This window comes from Acomys russatus, chromosome 2 (assembly GCF_903995435.1).
Source record: "Acomys russatus chromosome 2, mAcoRus1.1, whole genome shotgun sequence".
Classification (NCBI taxonomy): Eukaryota; Metazoa; Chordata; class Mammalia; order Rodentia; family Muridae; genus Acomys; species Acomys russatus.
This window is the reverse complement of record NC_067138.1, coordinates 92,906,551-92,926,348: the sequence shown is the minus strand read 5'-3', so window position 1 is coordinate 92,926,348 and position 19,798 is coordinate 92,906,551. Positions and strand designations below refer to the sequence as shown.

At 44.7% G+C, this 19,798-nt stretch overlaps 1 protein-coding gene across 1 annotated transcript in view; it reads right to left on the bottom strand.

Moving 5' to 3' along the window:
- Dennd4c (DENN domain containing 4C) overlaps positions 1-18,771 on the bottom strand; it is a 103,252-nt gene extending 84,481 nt beyond the window's left edge. Inside the window, 2 exon segments of the mRNA XM_051164023.1 lie at positions 15,098-15,198; positions 18,430-18,771. Coding sequence (XP_051019980.1) covers positions 15,098-15,131 — 34 coding nt within the window. The 5' untranslated portion in view covers positions 15,132-15,198; positions 18,430-18,771.
- Positions 18,772-19,798: the final 1,027 nt, after the last annotated feature.

The following is a 19,798-nucleotide window of genomic DNA, read 5'->3' as shown; positions in this document are numbered from 1 at the left end:
CAGGGCCACACAGAGAAACCCTGTCTCAAAAATAAATAAAATTTAGAAGCTGTATTTGTAGAAGGCACTATCTGGAGATAATAATGAGGTAGGAGAATTTTTGGAATATTGATGGTTATCTTCACTATCTTGATTTGGTAATGTTTTTCCAAGTGTATAGACTTGTGTCTTCTAATATAATATTTGATTTAATTATTTCAGAATATCACTGTGGTGGTTTGAATAGGTATGCCCCCATAGACTCATGTGTTTGAATGCTTGGCCCATAGGGAACGGCACTGTTAGGAGATGTGGCCTTCTTGGAGGAAGTGCGTCACTGAAGGGGCTGCTGGTTTTTAGGTCTCCTATGCTCAAGCTATGCCAAATGTGGCACACGGTCCCTTCTGCTACCTGCAGATCAAGGTGTGGAACTCCCAACTCCTTCTCTGGTACCATGTCTGCCTGGATGCTAACATGTTTTCCTACCATGATGCTTAACAGACTAAACCTCTGAAACTGTAAGACAGCCCAATTAAATGTTTTCCTTTATAAGAGTTGCTGTGGTCAAAGTCTCTCTTCACAGTCAGTAATAGACCCCTAAGTAAGTCAACCATACAATGTATTTTGATCATATTTACCTCACCTGATGCTTTGACTACTCCCAGATCTACCCAGACCTTCCTTTCTAGCCCCAATTTGGTGTTTTGTTTTGTTTTGTTGGTTTTTCGAGACAAGGTTTCTCTGTAGCCTTGGCTGTCCTAAGACTCATTTTGTAGACCAGGCTGGCCTCTGCCTCCCAAGTGCTGGGATTAAAGGTGTGCGCCACCACGCCCAGCTTTGTTTTGTTTTAAAGAGACAAAACAACACCAAGTCCAATTTGTGTTGCCCACATAGTTAGGGATGTGAGGCCATCCACTGCAGTGTTGTGAACCTACTGGGGGCCACAACCCTTAAAGAAAAACGAGTCTCTCTCTGCCAGAAGCCATCAACTGTCAACAGCTCTTCAGTTAAGGCTGAGGGTTCCTGAGCCCCTATCCCCTCCAGCATTTGTACATTTTAAGTATGAGTCCTACATTTTATCTATTTTATTATTCTATCTTCTTTTTATTAGCACATACTAATTATACATAAAATGGGTTTCATTTAAATGCATATATGTTTTGATCACATTTCAAACACTTTGCTGAGCACAGAGGCACAGACTTTTTAATAGAGTAATTTAATGATTAAATACTCAATTTCTCTACTGTTTTAGGTACATTTTAAATTCTATCATGTTTTATTTTTGTTTCTAGACTATTCCAAATGTCTTCTAAATTGCTTTTTTAACCCCTTACTGACCCATATTTTGTCTCTCCCCCTGCTTTGGTTTTTCAATACAGGGATTCTCTGTGTAGCCTTGACTGTCCTGGACTCACTTTGTAGACCAGGTTAGCCTTGAACTCACAGAGATTTGCCTGCCTCTGACTCCCTGAATGCTAGGATTAAAGGTGTGTGCCACCACTCCTGGCTCACTTGGGTTTTTGTTTGTTTGTTTGCTTGGTTTTTGTTTGTTTGTTTGTTTTCTTCAACCCTGGCTGGTCCTGAAACTCACTCTGTAGGCAAGGCTATCCTTGAACTCAAGAGATCCTCCTGCCTCTGCCTCTGAGTGATGGGATTAAAGTCATGTGCTGCCACTACTCAGCAGACACTCTGTTTTAAAATGCATTAGTTAACTTCTAACCATATGGGTCTTTTTTTTACTTCCAATTTTTAACTTCCAATTTGTTGTAAAACAAATATTTTGCATAATTGAATTTCTTTAAATTATTGTGAGTTTTTTGGGGTCTTTTGTGTCCTCCCCTCCCTCGCATGGCAGGGTTTCTGTGTAGCCTTGGCTGTTCTAGACTTGCTTTGTAGACCAGGCTGGCCTTGAACTTACAGAGATCTACCTTCCTCTGCCTCCCCGAATGCTGGAATTACAGGCATGCACCACTGAGCCTGGTTTATTGTGGGGTTGTTGTTGTTGTTGTTGTTGTTTTGGTTTGGTTTGGTTTGGTGTTTTTGTTTTTTGAGACAAGGTTTCTCTGTGTAACAGCCTTGGCTGTCCTGGACTCACCTGTAGACCAGGCTGGCCTTGAACTCACAAAGATCTGCCTGCCTCCGCCTCCCAAGTGCTGGGATTAAAGGCGTGTGCCACTACACCTGGTTTATTGTATATTTTTATTGGCTCCTCAAATCACATACATTTTGCATTCAATACCAAAACACATAAAAACATATTAAATAACCAAGTTCTACTTCTAGTTATCTAGCCGGAGTAAAACTGCTATCCTGTGGTGATACTTGCACGCCCGGTTCATTTTAGCACTATGACAGCAGGACAAGGTGTGGAGCAGATGGAGCGATGGTCCAGGGGTTAAGAGCACTTACTGTTCTGGCAAAAGATGCAGGTTTAGTTCCCAGCACCTACATGGCGGCTCACAATTTTGTATATCTTCCAGTTCCAGGGCACCTGATACCCTCTTCTGACATCTGCAGACACCTGGCATATACATGGTGCATATACATACATGCACTCATAGACATTAAATAAATAGGTGTTTAAAAAATACAAAATAGCCAGGCGTGGTGGCGCACCCCTTTAATCCCAGCACTCGGGAGGCAGAGGCGAGGCCAGCCTGATCTACAAAGGGAGTCCAGGACAGCCAAGGCTACACAGAGAAACATTGTCTTGAAAAACCAAAAAAAAAAAAAAAGATACAAAATAGAAGGCATACTAATTTGGAAGAAAGAACACAGTACACATATGGAGCCCTGAGAATTCTGAATGCTTGTGAGAAAACTCCAAGAAAACAAGACAAGAGTCTTGTGACCTTAGTTTCTTCAAAACTCAGAATTGTTCCTGGAATGTGTTTTTGTGCTCCTACTAGGTGTAATGGATAGGAGTGGGTCTACTTCAACTGCTGTAGTCATTCATATGCCTCTATGCAAAAATATGTTCTTGTCATGTGCAGCTTATCCTTTCTGATTGAACACTTTACTCATTGGATTCTTCTTAACCCTCAGAATATAAACTGCCTGATGCTCTGTTGGGATGATCTCCCTGTGCAGTGTGTGAAGTTGTCTCTGTATTATTCAAATGCTAATTTCTGTACTAGCAGAGTTGAGGACACACTCACCTTCTGATTGGTTTAATAGATGGCTGGTGGTCTATAACTAAGCAGGAAGAGGATAGGAGGCAATCCAGGCAAAAACAGGGACTCTGGAAAAGAACCGGGAGATTAGCCAGTCAGATGTGGAGGAAGGAACAGTGCTGGGACTAAGAGAGAGAGGTAACGGGCCATGTGGCTACCGTGGACTAGAATAGATGGGGTTATTAAGTTATAAGAGCTAGTTGGGAAATAGCCTAAGCTAAGGTCTATAATAAGTGTGTTGTTATTGGGAGCTGGCAGGTTCAACACAGTCAGTCTAGCAATAATGCTTTGAATAAAGTTGGCTATTGCACAAGTCTTTAGTCGGCCTCACTTTTTAGGTCCCAGTCCCCCAGGTTTACCCGCCAACTAGAACAACAAAAAAAGGGGGGGGGGGAGTGGGAGAGAGTCAAAGGATGAGCAGTTAAAAAGGTTCTATGGCTGTTGTTTTTTGAAAGAGTTTCAGTATACAGCCCTAGCTGGCATGGAACTTATTAGCAGACCAAACTTAGCAGACCAAACTGACCTTGAACTCTTGGAGATCTACTTGTCTCTGCCTGTCTTATTTTTCAAAGACTTGTTTTTATTTATAAATTATGTGTTTTGGGGGCTAGACTGATGGCTTAGAGATTAAGAGCACTGGCTCTCTTACACAGGACCTGGGTTCAATTCCCAGCATACAAAGCTCACAACTGTGGGTAATTCCATTGCCAAGGGATCTGACATCCTCTTCTGGCCTCCAAAGGCATGCATGTGGACGGAGCACAACTGTATATGCAGGCATATCATCCATCACATAAAAATAATTAAAAATCATTTTAAAATATATGTATCTGTGTAGGGGTATGTGCGCATGAGTAAAAAGGCCCTGAAAGGCTGGAGACATTTTGATTCCCCTGAAGCTATAGTTACAGGCTGTTTTGAGATGCCCGATGTGGGTACTGAATTTAAGTCCTCTGAAAGAACAGCCAGTCCTCCTCCTCCTCTTCCCCTCCTCTTTTTTTTTCTTTTTCTTTTTTCCCTTCCTTTTTCTTTTTTTTTTTTTTTTTTTTTTTTTTTTTTTTGGTTTTTCAAGGCAGGGTTTCCCCTCTTTGTAGACCAGGCTGGCCTCTAACTCACAGAGATACACCTACCTGCCTCTACTGGGATGAAAGGCGTGCACCATCACACTCAGACAGTGCTCTTAACTGCTGAGCCATCTCTCCACTCCTGTACTTATATTTTATACGTTTTAGTTTTTTGGTTTTATTGGAGGATTGGGACTCAGGCACAGCAATCCTTTTATCCTTTTGCCTCACCCTCTGAAATGCCCAAATATTAGACATTTAACTCTCTTTACCATGACACTACATCTACTTTATGGCTAAACACTATTTCTCTGTGTATGTGTACCTCACATTTTTTATTCAGTCATGTGCTTAAGGACACTAAGTTGTCTCTATACTCTGCTGCTATCTTACTGATGAAATGAGCTTGGGGGTGCAGGTATCACCTCAAGATACTCTAGCTAGATAACTAGAAGTTTTGATTGCCAGGTAATACAGTGGTTCTGTTTTTAAATATAATTTTTGAGTCATCTCCCTAATTAATTTTGCATGTTTGTACCAATCTACATTCCCACAAATGCTCAATGGCTCCTTTTACTCTAAACACTGTGTAACTCTGTGGTGGTTTGAATAGGTTTGGCCCCCATAGACTCAAGCATTTAAATGCCTGGCCTGAGAAGAATGGCCCTATTAGGAGGTGTGGCCTTGTAGGAGTAGGTGTGGCCTTGTAGAAGGAAGTGTGTCACTAAGGGGGTAGGTTCGATGTCGCCTATGTTCAAGCTCCACCCGTGGTGGAATCAGAGCCTCCTCCTGGCTGCCTTCCCTTCAAGATGTAGAACTCTCCTCCAGCCCCATGTCTGCCTGCATGCCTCCATGCTTCCCACCACCATGATAATGAACTAAACCTCTGAAAGTACAAGCCAGACCCAAATTAAATGTTTTCTTTTGTAAGAGTTATCTTGGTCATGGTGTCTCTTCACAGCAATGAAACCCTGACTAAGACAAGCTCTTTGAAGCAAAAAAATAAATAAATACAATAACAAAGATAATCTTTCAGAATTCAGCCTCATACTACTTACTGACTAGCATACATTCCAATAAGTTCTTTTGTTGATAGTGATATTTTGTTTGTTTGTTTTTGTTTGTTTTGTTTTTGTCTTTTCCAAGACAGAGTTTCTCTGTGTAGCCTTGGCTATCCTAGGACTTCCTCTGTAGACCAGGCTGGCCCCAAACTCAGAAGACCAGGCTGGCCCCAAACTCAGAGATCTGCCTACCTCTGCCTCCTGAGTGCTGGGATTAAAGGAGTGTGCCACAACACCTGGCACCAAAAAAAAAAAAAAAAAAAAACCCAAAAAACAAAAAACAAAACTCATCAATGTAAACAAAACACTATTCAACTTACATAGCTAAATCTCATCGACACAATTCCTCTCATTGTTATAAAAATTTCAAAATTTATCTGCATGTTCCCACACCATGCAAAATGAATGATAATTTTTTTAGTCAAGGAAAGTAGCATTTTATCAGTTATTGGCAATGTAAAACAGGGCTTAGTGGTTTTCTTCAGACAGCTCTATCACCGTCACTTATGCCTCCTACGTCAAAGAACTATAAAACGGAAGACACTTCTCAGTTGACAGAGCAATGACATTCTCAATTGTTGTGTCTGTGGCTCAAAGTTTTCAGGAGTGATGTAAAGAGAAGTTGCAAACACAAATGCCTAAAAGTACTTAACCCAGCATACAGAGGGTTAAAACAGGAGGAGGAAAGCAAGTTCCAGGCCTGGGCTAGGTAAAGAGTTTCAGCCAGGTCAGCCATGGCTACAGAAGGAGGTCTCAAAAGAGCTAGAGTGCCGGACAGAGGCAGAGTGGAGGCAAAGGCAGAACCACCCCAGGAGCTTGAGGCTGGCTTGATCAACACAGTGAGTTCTAAGCTGGCCAGGACCACTGAGTGAAACCTTATTTCAAAGAAAGGGGGTGAGAGTAGGAGTGACAAAAAGCCAACCAGGTAGACTGGCCATACCTGTAATCCTAGAATTTAGGAGGTATCAGCAGAAAGGTGAGGACTTCATGGCCAGTCTCATGGAAGGTTCTGGGGCCAACCTGAGCTACAGGAGACCTCATCAAGGCAATGGGAAAGGAGCAGAAGAGAAGGCCATTAGCTTCACCACTGAGACGCAGGAGCCAATGGGCCTCTATGGAGAACTGACAGCGGAATCGATCCCAACGTATTTGGGAAAGTCTTCATTTGCATATGTATGTATGTATGTATGTGTGTGTGTTTATTGGCTTTTCAAGACAGGGTTTCTCTGTGTAGCCTTGGCTGTCCTGGACTCACTTTGTAGACCAGGCTGGCCTAGAATTCACAGGGATCCACCTGCCTCTGCCTCCCAAGTGCAGGGATCAAAGGCATGCGCCACTAAGCCCAGCTATGTGTTTATTTGTTAAAAATGAATGAACCCCGGTAGCATTTAACCACACTTCCTTGACATTAAGAACTAAAAAGGAAATGTTGACCTTTGTTTTGTTTTGTTTTTAGAAGGGTTCTCGTGGTGTAACAATTTTGAGATTATTCTGTACCTATTCTATGAATGAACAATTTCTGGAAGTCAGAGTTCTAACTGTTAAGTAAAAGGATACAAATTTGGAGAACATGAAGACAAGATTAAGTATACTAGAATGAAATTAAAAGCATCAGTGTGAGCCGGGCGTGGTGGCACACGTCTTTAGTCCTTGTACTTGGGAGGCAGAGGCAGGTGGATTGCTGTTGAGTTGGAGGCCAGCAGGGTCTACAAAGCGAGTCCAGGACAGTCAAGGCTACACAGAGAAACCCTGTCTTGGGCGGAGGGATGGGGGGGTGGGGGCGAGAGAGGAGGCATCAGTGTGAATATACAACTTTAGCACATACAGGCTAAGGCAATTTCATGCCATAAATGAGTCTTTGAACAGAAAAGCATATTAAAGCAGATGTGATGGTACTAGCCCTGCCTGTAATCTGGAAGTAAAAAGGAAGCTGAGGCAAAAGCACTTCTAAGTCCAGGCCAGCCTGGGTTAAGCAGCAAGGTCCGTCTCAGGAAATCCAAGCAAACAGAAACTAAGCAACTGATGAATGCTCAGCTATTTCATAAACAGGCCATCTATGCCACCTGCTCCACGGCTCAGGGAACATCAGCAAAGAGAGGGTAGAAAGAAACTACAAGGCAGAGTTAGGGATGAAATGTGTGGAAGGTTGTCACCCAGGTATAACCTGACCTTAAGCCTCAGCAGACGTGATTTCCTGATCAAGACTGGATCTGTCAACATCCTGTGTTTCAAGATTCTCCCCTCCCCCACACCATGCTCATTCCCCTCCTGCTCCAGGGGGAGCTATAGACAGTTAACACATATTAGAGAGACATTTTCTGCAATGTTGTTTCTATAAATAACCTGTTGCCTATGATCCTGTAAACAACCCTAATTAAACTCATTAGGTCATTAAAAAGAGTAGATGCAGGGCTAGTTAGGAGGAAATAGGTATCAGGGGAATAGTAAGGGAATGAGAAAAATAATGGAGGTGAATAGGATTAAAATACACTATATACATGCATGAGGATGTCATAATTAAACATATCATTATGAATAAGTAATATATGCTAAAAATTAAAAATTTTAAGGAAAAACAAGTAAATATGTATTCCTGTAAAACTGAAGTCTGGACTTTGGTTAATGTCACTGTACTGATGTGAATCTCATTACTGGGACAATTACAGAGTTACGTTTTTTGAGACAGGGACTCACTTTGCCACTCACTATGTGGCCCAGTCTGGAATGGAAACCATGGCAATCCTCCTGCCTCAGCCTCATGAGTGATGAAAGCTGAGCTGTGAGTGACCAACATCAGCAAGTAACATAAAACATTAGGAGAGAAAAACAGAAATTCATACTATCTTTTCAACTTTCCTATAAATCTAAAATTATTCAGAAACTGTAATGTTAAGGTTGAGGATGTATCGCAGTGAGAGAGAACTTTCCTAGCTTGGGAGAAGTCCTGAGTTTAGTCTACTGCATCAGTAGAAAACATAATTTTATTTTCTTCATTCTTTATTGAGGGAAAAGGGAATGCCCCTGAGTATGTGAACACATGCTGTGGAGACCAGTCATGGATCGTGGGTGTCTTTCTCAATTGCTTTTCTGCCTTATTTTTTAGGCAAGGTGTGTCACTGAACCTAGAGCTCACCAATTCAGTAGACTGGCCAGCAAGACCCCAGGGACCCTCCTGTCTTTACCTGCTCAGTGCTAGGATGCTGGGATCACAATGTGACATACTGGCTTTTTAATGTGGGTGCTGGAAATCAGGTACTTTTGCTTGCACAATAAACACTTTAACAACTGAGCCAATTTCCCTGCCCTAATAATTTAAATACATATAAATTTTATTAATTTATTATATATGCATGTGGACAATATTGACGGCAGCAATAAAAACTGCCCACATCGTCCATCAATTGCTTAACAGACGAAATGTAGTACTACATATTTATATAATGGGTGTCATCCCAGCTCTTGGGACTTAGAGGCAGGTGAATCTCTGTGAGTTGGAGGCAGGCATGGTCTAAAAAGCAAGTCTAGGACAGCCAAGGCTACACAGAGAAACCCTGTCTCAAAAAAGGTGTCATTCAACAATAAAAAGGAAGTCCGACACACGCTTGCACAAAAACCACTCTTGAAAACAGTGCACTAAGTGGAAGAAGCTAGACACAACCAACCACGTGCAGGGCAGTTCCACCTCAGCAAAGCTCAGAAGAGCAGCTATAGAAACAGCAGTGGATGATTAGCACACAAGCAGCAGGGACTCAAGAGAAACGCAGGACTGCTAACAGACAGGAGCTTCCTGATCAAAATAAGGATGTTCCACAGTGCCAGGCATGGGCCCACGCCTATGATCCCAGCACTAGAGAGAAAAAGAGAGGAGAGTTGGAGATGTAGTGGCCGACCTGGGAAAAATGAGATCCTATCTCATAATAAATAACAGGTGCTAGAGAAGTCGTTCTCAAGCTGTGGGCTGCAACCCTTTTGTGTGTGTGTGTGTGTGTGTGAGAGAGAGAGAGAGAGAGAGATATGGGGGGAGGTTGAATGTCCCTTTCACATAAGTCATCTAAGACCATTGGAAAACACAGACATTTACATTATGGTTTGTAACAGTAGCAAAATTACAGTTATGAAGTAGCGAAAATAATTTTATGGTTGGGGTCACCACAAGATGAAAACTGTAGAAGAGCCACAGCATTAGGAAGGTTGAGAACTGCTGTGCTAGAGATGGCTCAGCAGGTTAAGAGTGTTTGCTGCTCTTCCAGAGAACTGAGTCCAATTCCCAGCTCCCACATGGGGAGCGTCACAATCACCTGTAACTCCAGCTCCAGGGATCCAACATCTCCCCAGCGTCCGTGGGTACCTTATACGTACATAGCCACAGGCAGATACACATAAGAAATTTTAAATTTATATGTGTGTCCCTCTTTGTTCTGACTGCTTAAAAATACACCCAAAGCCAGATGGTGGTGGAACACTCCTTTAATCCCAGCACTTGGGTGGCAGAGGCAGGTGGCTCTCTGCATTCAAGGCCAGCCTGGTCTCCAGAGTGAGTTCCTGGACAGCCAAAACTACAAAGAGAAACCCTATCTCAGAAGAAAAAACAAAAACAAAAACAAAAAAACAAACCACAGATAAAAAAAACCCCACACACCAAGATGCAGTGTCACCAAAAACAATAAACAGTACCTAACCCACTGCTACAGTAACCACCCCAGGGCAGGGCCCCTTAAAGAAATGGCAAGGTTGAAATGAATCAAGGAAAATACATGATACACTCAGTGTTAACGGGGTCAGCCAGGCCCTGTGACATGTACCTATAATCCCAGCACTCCAGGAGGCAGAGGCAGTAGATCTCTGTGAGTTCAAGGCCAGTCTGGTCTATAAATTGAGTTCAGGACAGCCACGGCAACACAGAGAAACTCTGTCTTGAGGGAAACAAAAACAACAACAAAAACCCACAAAGATTAATGGGGTCCTGTCAACATTCACAGAGACTGGGTTAAAACGTCTCCCATAGGTCAAACTGCAGATGATCTCTGAATCAAAATGTGTGGCCGGAACTGGGGATATGACTCCGGAGTAAACTGAATGCACACAAAAGACACAGATGGTAACAATGGCTTATAATACATTACATTTCTGAGCCTTGAGCCCATTCTAGTTCTACAAAATTAAGGGCAGAAGTCTTCTCACAATAGAATGCCAACTGATATGGCAGGAAGAAGAAATGACAGAAAATAATCATTTTATAATCATATATTCAGATTCAAGCAAGAGTTAAGGAGACTAAGAGTGCTAGGTTACAAACCTGGGACAAATGGCTGAGGAATGTATTTAACATATCAAAGTAGACCAGGCAGCCCTCAGCTCCTACCCTACTCTGTGCTCTTCCTGGCTGGCAAACCCTGCCCCAGTGCTTACCGTCTCCGGCCCAGGTGCTGGGCTTCCCTTCCCCCAGCTGTCCTTCCCTATGCTATGTAGCCATTTGGGTTATCCCTTCTCTTTTGGGGCTCCTAGTGCAGCAACTGGGTCCCCCTTTTCCTTCCCCTCCTCGCTCTCCTCACATAGTTTAGGGACACGTCCACTCTAGACTCTCCCAGATGACCCTGCCTCTTGCTCTTTCTCCTCACCACACCCTAGAGCAGTCATGTCTTTCCTTTTTTATTTCTTTTGTTCATTCAAATAACACTGAGCAAGAGAAAACGGTACAGCCCAGCTACTGAACGTTACACCTGGACACACCTGGAACTGCAGCACTCAAAATGCTGAGGCAGGAAGAGCTCTACTTAAGGCTGGCTGGGACTAAATATGGAGCTCCAGGCTAGTCTAGACTACAAAGAAAAAAAAAAAAAATCATGCCTCAAAAACCAAAACAGATGGGTCAGTGTGACAGCTCAGTAGATAAAGGCACTTATCACTAACCCTGACAACTCGGATCTCCAGGCCTCACATGGTAGGAGAAAACAAATTCCTGCCAGCTGTCCTCTGATCTCCACACAAGCACCATGGCAAACATGTAAACACACACGCAAATGTTTTAAAAAGTCAGGGATGGCTCGGTGATTCCAGTTCTTGCCCCAAGAGCACAAGTTTGACCCCCCCAGAGCCCATGTAAATTCTGAGTAGGCTTGGCAGCTTTCCTGTAATTCCAGCCTTGGAAGGCAGAGATGGGCTGGATCCTCAAAGTTAACCCAGATACTAAGAGCCGGGTGTGAATTTATGGTTTAATCCTGCCTGGGAAGAAAAAGGTGGAAAACAGACTGAGGAAGATTCCCTGGCATCAACCTCAGCCTACTCACACACCTGTATGCATGCCTACACATACCTGCGCTTCACACGTGTAAACACACACACACCACACAAAAGCACATGAAAAAGTTTTAAAATAATGACATCAAAAAACAGACAAGCCTGGCACGATAGTGCACACCTTTAATCAATCCCAGGCCGAGGCAGTCTGGTCTACTAAGCAAGGCTAGGACAGCCAGGGCTGTTACACAGAGAAACCCTATCTCAAAAAAACCTAAAAACAAAGGAGCCAGACTTAGTGATGCCTATCTTTAAATCTCAGCACTCCAGAGGAAAGGTCGAGGCCACAGCTACACAGTGGGGGAGGAGGGGCTCCAAATAACTGAAACTTACTCTTCTAGCCAGGTCTGAAGGCTAAGGCAGGAGGTTTTCCCCAAGTTTAAGGTCAGCCTAGCCTATAGAGCAAGACCCTGTCTCAAAAAGGAAAGAAAGCATAGGGCTGGAGAGAGGCTCTGTGTTTAAGGGTTTAAGAGCACCAACTGTCCAGAGACCCTGGGTGTGAGTCCCAGTACTCACATGGCAGCTCACAACCATCTGTAACTTCAGTCCACGGGATATACACTCAGGCAAAAGACTCATACACATAAAAATAAAAAAAAAATTTTTTAAATGCTGGGACTAGAGACGGGAATACTCTTTTAGAAAAAAATTAAACTGTCATATAACGAGGGAAATATTTTATGGGAGAGAAGAAAGCCTAAGGTCATAGTTAAGTAAATCATTCACCTGAAAAGTAAAGAGCCACACACACCTCAAACATGTCTTATGGTTACCATGCGTTATAAACAGCCTATAGAATAAAATGTGCAGCCATTTCATCTCATTGATCATAAAAAGATTAAATTATCGAATAATTCTTTTTTCAAACAAATGTTTAGCGTTTATCTATTTCATGTGGAGGGGAAGCACAGGCACACCACAGCACTCACGAGGACGTCAGATGACAGCTTTGCAGGAAAAGTTCTCTCCTCCTACCAAGTGGGAGCCAGGGCCCAAACTCAGGTTGGCAGGCTTGGCAGCAAGTAACTTTATCCACCGAACCATCTCGCCAGCCTCAGAATAATTCACCTTTCCGTATATTAAAATTTCCTATGTAACAGCTGGGAATCTAGCTAAATGCTGAAGTCCATGATCACCAAATAAAGGCAGGCTCCAAAATCAATGTACAGCACCCGTTTTTTAAAAATGACAAGCTCTTAGGCAGAAAAAAAAAATCTAAGCTGGGTACCTTTAATCCCAGCACTTGGGAGGAAGAGGCAGGTGGATCCCTGTGAGTTTGAGGCCAGCTTGGTCTACAAAGCCAGTCCAAGACAGCCAAGGCTACATAGAGAAACCCTGTCTCAAAAAACAAACAAACAAACGAATCTACTTTCTGTTTTGTTCCATTAGCCAATACCCAAGTAACATCCAGTTAATCATAATAGAATCTTATAAACTCCCTCTCTTCACTCTTACTAAAACAAAACTTTTCAGGTTTATTCATTCAGGCTTCTATGTTTCAGGACAAAGTGGGACTTGCTTAGTGGGACACATCTCAAATCATGGCATTCAAGAGGTAAAAGAAAGAGAACGGGTGTGAGTTTGAGACCCATGAGTGCCACACTGTGAATCGCAGGCCGGCTCAGGATGTGTAGCAAAATCATATTCAATAAACAAATAACAAGAACAAAAGGGTGTAGAGGGAACCACATGAAGATTTTGGTTCATAACTATTTTTTAAAATGTATTTATTTTATATGTCTGAGTGTCCTACTGCCTGTATGTATGTGTACCACACACACTTCCAGTGCCTGCTGAGGTCAGAAGAGTCTAAAGAGAGGATGATCTCCTGGAACTGGAGTTACAGATGGTTGTAAAGCACCATGGCGGGTGCTGGGGACTGAACCCAGGTCCCTTGCAAGAACAAGTGTTCTTATGTGCTGAGCCACTTCTCCAGCCCCAGTAGTACTTTAAAGCACAGCACAGGGACACAAGGGGAAGTTTAGTGGCAAGCTTTGTTCAAAAGGTTAAGAATTAAAGTGATGAATATACTGAACACAACTGGGCATATAGCTCTGTCAGCGGGGGGGGGGGGGGGGGGGGGGGGCAGAAAACAGAGCAGGATGGCTAGTACATGGATTTGAGGACTGGTGGGGGGCACTCCTCTGGCCCTGCAGGCACCTACTTTCACATACACATACCTACACACAGGCATATACATGACCAAAAATAATTAAAATGTTTCCCTTTTTTCCCCCCAAGACAGGGTTTCTCTGTGTAATGGCCCTGCCTGTCCAAGAACTTGATCTGTAGACCAGGGCGGCCACAAACTCAGAGATCCACCTGCCTCTGCCTCCCAAGTACAAAATAAATCTTTTAAAACAAAAAGAAAAGCAAATTTAACCATGAGGAGGCAGGAAGGGGAAGTGACAGAAAGAGGCTGGAGAGATGGCTCAGCAGAGCCATTAACACTTTCCACTTTTCTAAAGGACTCAAGTTTAATTCCCAGAACCGCAGCCTTTAGTTCCCAAATACAGTTCAAGGAGATCTAATCTAACCTTTCAACCTCCTCAGGTACCAATAAATGTATAAGCAATTTTAACAGAGAGAAATCCGGGGGGAGGGGACAATCAAGAGGCAACATGGTGGCACACACCTGTAATCCTACCGCTCTGGAGGCAGCGGCAGGAGGAATATTGAATCCAAGGCCAAATTGAGATTATTAGCCTAGCTATACATACTACAGTTCCCACAAAATCCGACCAGTGAGTGCACGGCCACCTCCACTGTGAACAGCCTTCACAGTTATCCGTGTTAGTAACCAATCAATCTGCTGCACTCAAACACTGCCATCACCTAGAGTCTCTAGTTTATATTAGGGGTCCCTCTTGGTGGTATAATTCTATGGCTTTGAACAAATGAATAGTGCATACATCTACCATTATAGTTTCACATGTAGTTTCAGTGCCCTAAAGTTTTCCTATGTTTTGCCATTTCCCCCTCTTTTACCAACCCCCCCCCCCACCCCTTGTTACTGTTTTTCTTTTCCTTACTGCTTTTTTGAGACAGGGTCTCACAGCCCAGACTCACTTTCAACTCAGAATCCTCCCACGTACTAGGCTTACCAGCACACACCAAACCCAGATTTTGGTTGTTTCTGGATTTGGGGTTTGGTTTTTTGTTTTGTTTTGGTCTAATTTTTTTTTTTTATTTATTTACTTATTTGTGTATGTGAGCGGATGCATGTGGTATAACACATGCATGAAAATCAAAAGATGATCTACAAGAGTTACTTTGCTCCTGCCACATGGGCCCTAGGGATCAAATCCAGGCCATTAGAGTTGATGACAAGTACCTTAGATGCTCAGCCATCTCAGCAGCCCTTACTTTGTTTCTGAGACAGGATCTTGAACAGCCAGGCTGGCCTCAACCTCACTCTGAAGCTCAGGCTTGTCTTGACTCTCCTGTTGCCACCTCCCAACGACTAGGAATTACAGGCATGTGCCATCATGCCCAGCTATTTAATTCCGTGTATTGTTACCTATTTTAGGGCCACTAAAACTTCTAAACAACATATGTGAGCTGGAGGTGTGACTTGGTGGTAGAGGGAATGTTCAGTACACATAAGGCTCTGAGTTCAACCTAAAAAAAGTCATAGTAACACACAGAAGTTCTGCATGAGAATTATACTGCATTCCCCCAACAGCAATAGCCTAAGCAGCAGCAGTAAGACAGCAAAAGATGAAAGTCATCCAACTTGAAAGGAGGACGCATGACCAGCTTTCTTAACAAACACTATAACTGTGATTGAAAAAAAAAAAAGAAAAAAGAGCTCTGAGAGCAACTGGAATAAAACCTAACCCTCAGCAGACCACAGTGATGAAGCCCTGCGAGGCCTGCACTCGAGAGTAGGAGGCAGAAGAGTTTGAGGTCCTCAGCTGCGCAGTAAGTTCAAGGTTACCTCTCTCCAGCATTTAAGAGGCCCAGGCAGGAAGACAACAGCAAGTTTGAGGCCACATTGGTCTACACAGCAAGTTCCAAGTGTACCTAAACTACACAGCAGGACTTTGTTTTTTTAAAAAAAAGTTTTCAGACTGGGCATGATGTCTCATGCATGCCCTTATTCCCCACACTGAGGCAAAAGCAGGAGGATTACAGAAAATTCAACCAAAAAAAAAAAAAAAAAAAAAAAGTAAGCCGGGCATGGTGGCGCACACCTTTAATCCCAGCACTCTGGAGGCAGAGGCAGGCGGATCGCTGTGAGTTCAAAGCCAGCCTGATCTACAAAGAGAGTCTAGGACAGCCAAGGCTACACAGAGAAACCCTGTCTCGAAAAACCAAAAAAGAAAAAAAAAAAAAATTCAAGGCCTTCTTCCCACAAATTCTATTGTAAATTTCAAAAATAATGAAGTATCAAAATTAGGAATTCCTTACACCATGATGCTGAAGGGCCTCTTTTACTAAGCTGTAATACACGGCATTCCTTCCCTGCTTTCCAACTCTCTTTTTGGTGCTGTTTCATTTCGTCTAAACATGGTCTTGCCACTTAGCCCAAGCTGGCATGAAATGCTGAGCAGTGAGCCTGGCCTCACACTCGGTCATCCTGCCTCCGCCTTCTGAGTCCTGGGGGATATTACAGGCCGACAACACCACACCTGGCTTCCCAAAGTTACACTGCTAAAGAAACGGCATCCTATTGCTACAACTCTATGAAACTGACGATCTGGAAGAAGGTACAGTTTGTACAGCATGGTCCTAAGAAAGGTCACATTTTAGTCCGTGCACTGTGAGGACTTGTGTTCATTCTCCTGCAAGGATGTTCTACTACAAATTATGGCAGACACTCTGTTCTCAAATCAGAGCAGTCACATGAGCGACAACCTGCCACTGACTCAGCTGCTTTCTTTTTCACTTTACAACTTGTACTTAAGATGCAAGAACAAGGCGAAAACATAACTTTCAAAGCGAGCAGCAAGCCAATGTGGTATTTGTCTTGGCAGGGAATACCAATGAAAATATGAGATGCTTTGGTCTTAACTGGCAGATATACCAAAAGCTAAGGTGCCTTGTCATTATTTACCAGGCAAAATCCTTCAAACTGCCTTTTACGACAGATGCTTAAACATGTTTCCTTAGAAAGATTTCCTGCCCAAATAACTATCCAAAGCTGGCACCAGGAATTGTTGCAGCCTACACGACAAGGCAGTTCCTTGTAATTTAAAACATTTGCTTTTAAGAACAGTCTCCACCCACAACTTTTCCACCAATTTCTTCAGCTACAAGCTCAAGTTTACACTACAAAATGCTGTATTTATTCTCAACAGAATACACTCATTTATAAATTACACAGGAGTAAATATTAAAATACAAAACATCATTTCTGAAACATCTTTTTCTATTATTCAAATAACCAAACAATTATACTCCAGGCAAGGTACTATCAGCCCAAAGTCAAAAGACACGGGATGATTTCACCAAAATTGGTAATAAGGACATTAAGACCCCTTAATCCATTACTTATTCAAAGGCGTCACCATCTATTAGCGAGTGGACTGAATAGCAGAAAACCTTTTGCCACTAACTAAAACAAAAACAACAACAACAAACCCCCCCCCAAAAAAAAACACGATTCAAAGCAATCCAGTAAGAGTCAGATCATGTTCATGAGCACAAATCTAGGTTTATTTCTGAGATTTCAGATTTCCCTGTCATACCTCAAGAAGGCAGTTTGCCAACTTTTTAACATTAATATGGAGAACAGAGATAGTATAGCGGCTTTTTATGGTTATAATGACAGATTTTTTTTTTTTAAGTTTCCTTTTGCAATTCTTTTTTTTTTTTTTTAACAGAAAAGTCACATAAAGCGTTCTAGATTTGAGATAGTTTAATATACATGATTACCTCAAATCAAATATTTACTGAAAACTCGGCAACAGCGCATTACACCTAAGGATCTTTTCTATCTTACTTCTTGGAGGCAGGGGGATGGAAAGGGAGACCTATTCCTAGGAGTAAAGGGAGGGTGAGACCATCTTAAGGCGAGTTTGCGCGCAGTTAAGCTGCAGGACAACCTCTCTAGACCCAATTGCACACCAAGTTCAGTGAGCTTTCAGTACCGGGGAATTGACACCTTCCCTCACATTTGCTCAAGTAACTACGGTAACTGCCCTACATTTTCCCGTGTGAAACCAACAAAATGTGAGGGAAGAAAGGGAGGGGGGGCATTTTAAAAACTGGGTCATTCCTTATTTGTCCTCTCCAGAGCATTCTTCGGGAGGGAAACGGCCTACGAAGCACAAAAAAGGGGCGCTGGGGAGGGGAATTTAGAGGGAAGACATGACAGCATCTCCAATGCTTTAAAGTTACGGCTCTTACAAGAGTCAGGACTAGGGGCTCATAAGTTGGTTTGATTTGCGATTAGTCACTCCCGGAGCTGAACGGAGCCTTCCTCTAAGTTATCCCCAACAAAGCAACCCTAAACACCGGCCACCGTCCTGCAGAGGAGGAAATGTCCTGGATTCACCTGCGGCACCTGCCCGCGCCCAGGGTGCCTCCACCTCCGCAGCGTCCCCCTATGCCTCCGCTCCAGCCCAGCCGCCTCCGCTCAGCACCCCGCTGCCGGTTCAGCCAGGCAGGGCTCGGGGAGTCCCGCTCCCGCCCCACCCGGGCCGCAGAGGCCGGGCCCTGGCCCTGCACCGAGGCGATCCTCACGAGGCCCTGCGGCCGCAGCGTCTTCGCACGACAGCCCCGCAGGCTCCGGGGACCTCCTGCCCGCCCAGAGACTAGGCCAGCCCGCTGCTGCCCTCCCTCCGACTCGGTCCCGCACGCTACCTGCGCGGCCCGGTGGCGGCGGCGGCGGCGGCGCGGACTCACCTGCGCCGGCCCAGTCGGCGACTGCCGGACACCGAGGCTTCCCCGGGTGAGAAGGCGCTGGCTACGCGGCCTGGGCACCCTCCGCTCTCAGGGCCGGGACTCCCGCGGCCCCTCTGCGCCTGCGCCTCCTCGCGGCCCCGGTCCCCCCGAGGCACCGCCTGCAGAGGGCAACTGCCAGCCGCCGGGCTCGCGGGCCACGGGCGCTGCGGGAGGACGGACGGCTAGGCGCTGCCCGTGGCGAGACAGTCCGGACCGCAGACCGCCATGTTTCTGTTCCCTTTTCTTTTTTGCCTTCCCTTCCTCCCGCCCCTTTCCACAGACACCACTTTCCCTCCCTCCTTCCCTCTCCCTTTCCTTCTGCGGGGGCGGTGGAAAGGGTGCGGGGGTGGAGCCAGATGTCGGGTCCGCCCCCTTTGGAGCCACGCCCCTGTGGTCGGGCTCCGCCCAGAGGTCGACCCACGCCCCTGGACTCCTACCGAGCCTGGCTCTCAGGCCACTCCTCTGCACTTGTGCTCCGCCCCGCGAGCTCTTGAGCTGCTTGAGCCGGGTTTCCGTCCCCTACACCCCTCCCTCCTTGCAGAGGGACCCTTCCTAGCCGACCTCAGGGCGCGCTCTTAGAAGTCCTGACGCTGGCCTCGTGAACTCCGAAGCGAGAGACAGCTAGCGCTCCAGGCGCTGCTTGCAGCCTTCCTGTAAACTGCTTTATTTTATTTTATTTATTTATTTATTGCGGTGGCCTGGAGCAGGTGACTGCTGCCTCTCCAGGCTCCCGCTTTCAAAGACTGGGAAAGTGACACTGAATAGTTCAAGGTCAGTGAACAGAGAGCCAGCGAGACCTGCAGTTCCCCTTTAGTGGAAGCTGAAATCCCACTTGTAACTGTGTGACGACCAAGTCCAAGTGACACCGAAGGGCTGCCCTTCTCTAAACTGGCCATAGGCCTCTGGAGAGACTTTAGTTGTGCTGGCTTTCTCTACTTCTGCCCAGATTTCGAAAACTTCAAACTTGGAACTCTTTTTAATAACCGGTACCAAGCTGCCTCCCAAAAATAGCGTAGATCTAGAGGGTAAGCTTTTGGGGTCTTCGCTGTAATGCAATTTTGGTAGAAATATTTCTGACTTTTGGCGGAGGCAGGGCGTGGGGCCGGGGACAGGGGTCTCACTATCTAGTCCTGCCTGTCCTGTAAGTCTATTTGTAGACCAGGCTGACCTCAAACACTCGGGAAGCTTTCATGGCTGGAATTAAAGCAGTGCGCCATCACTCGGTGCCAACTTTTATCCTCCTGGCAAAAAAGGATTGGCCAATGACCAGCTGCTGATTGAAATTACAGCTGAGAGCACTGGCGGGGGCGGGGGGCGCGCGGAAGGAGAA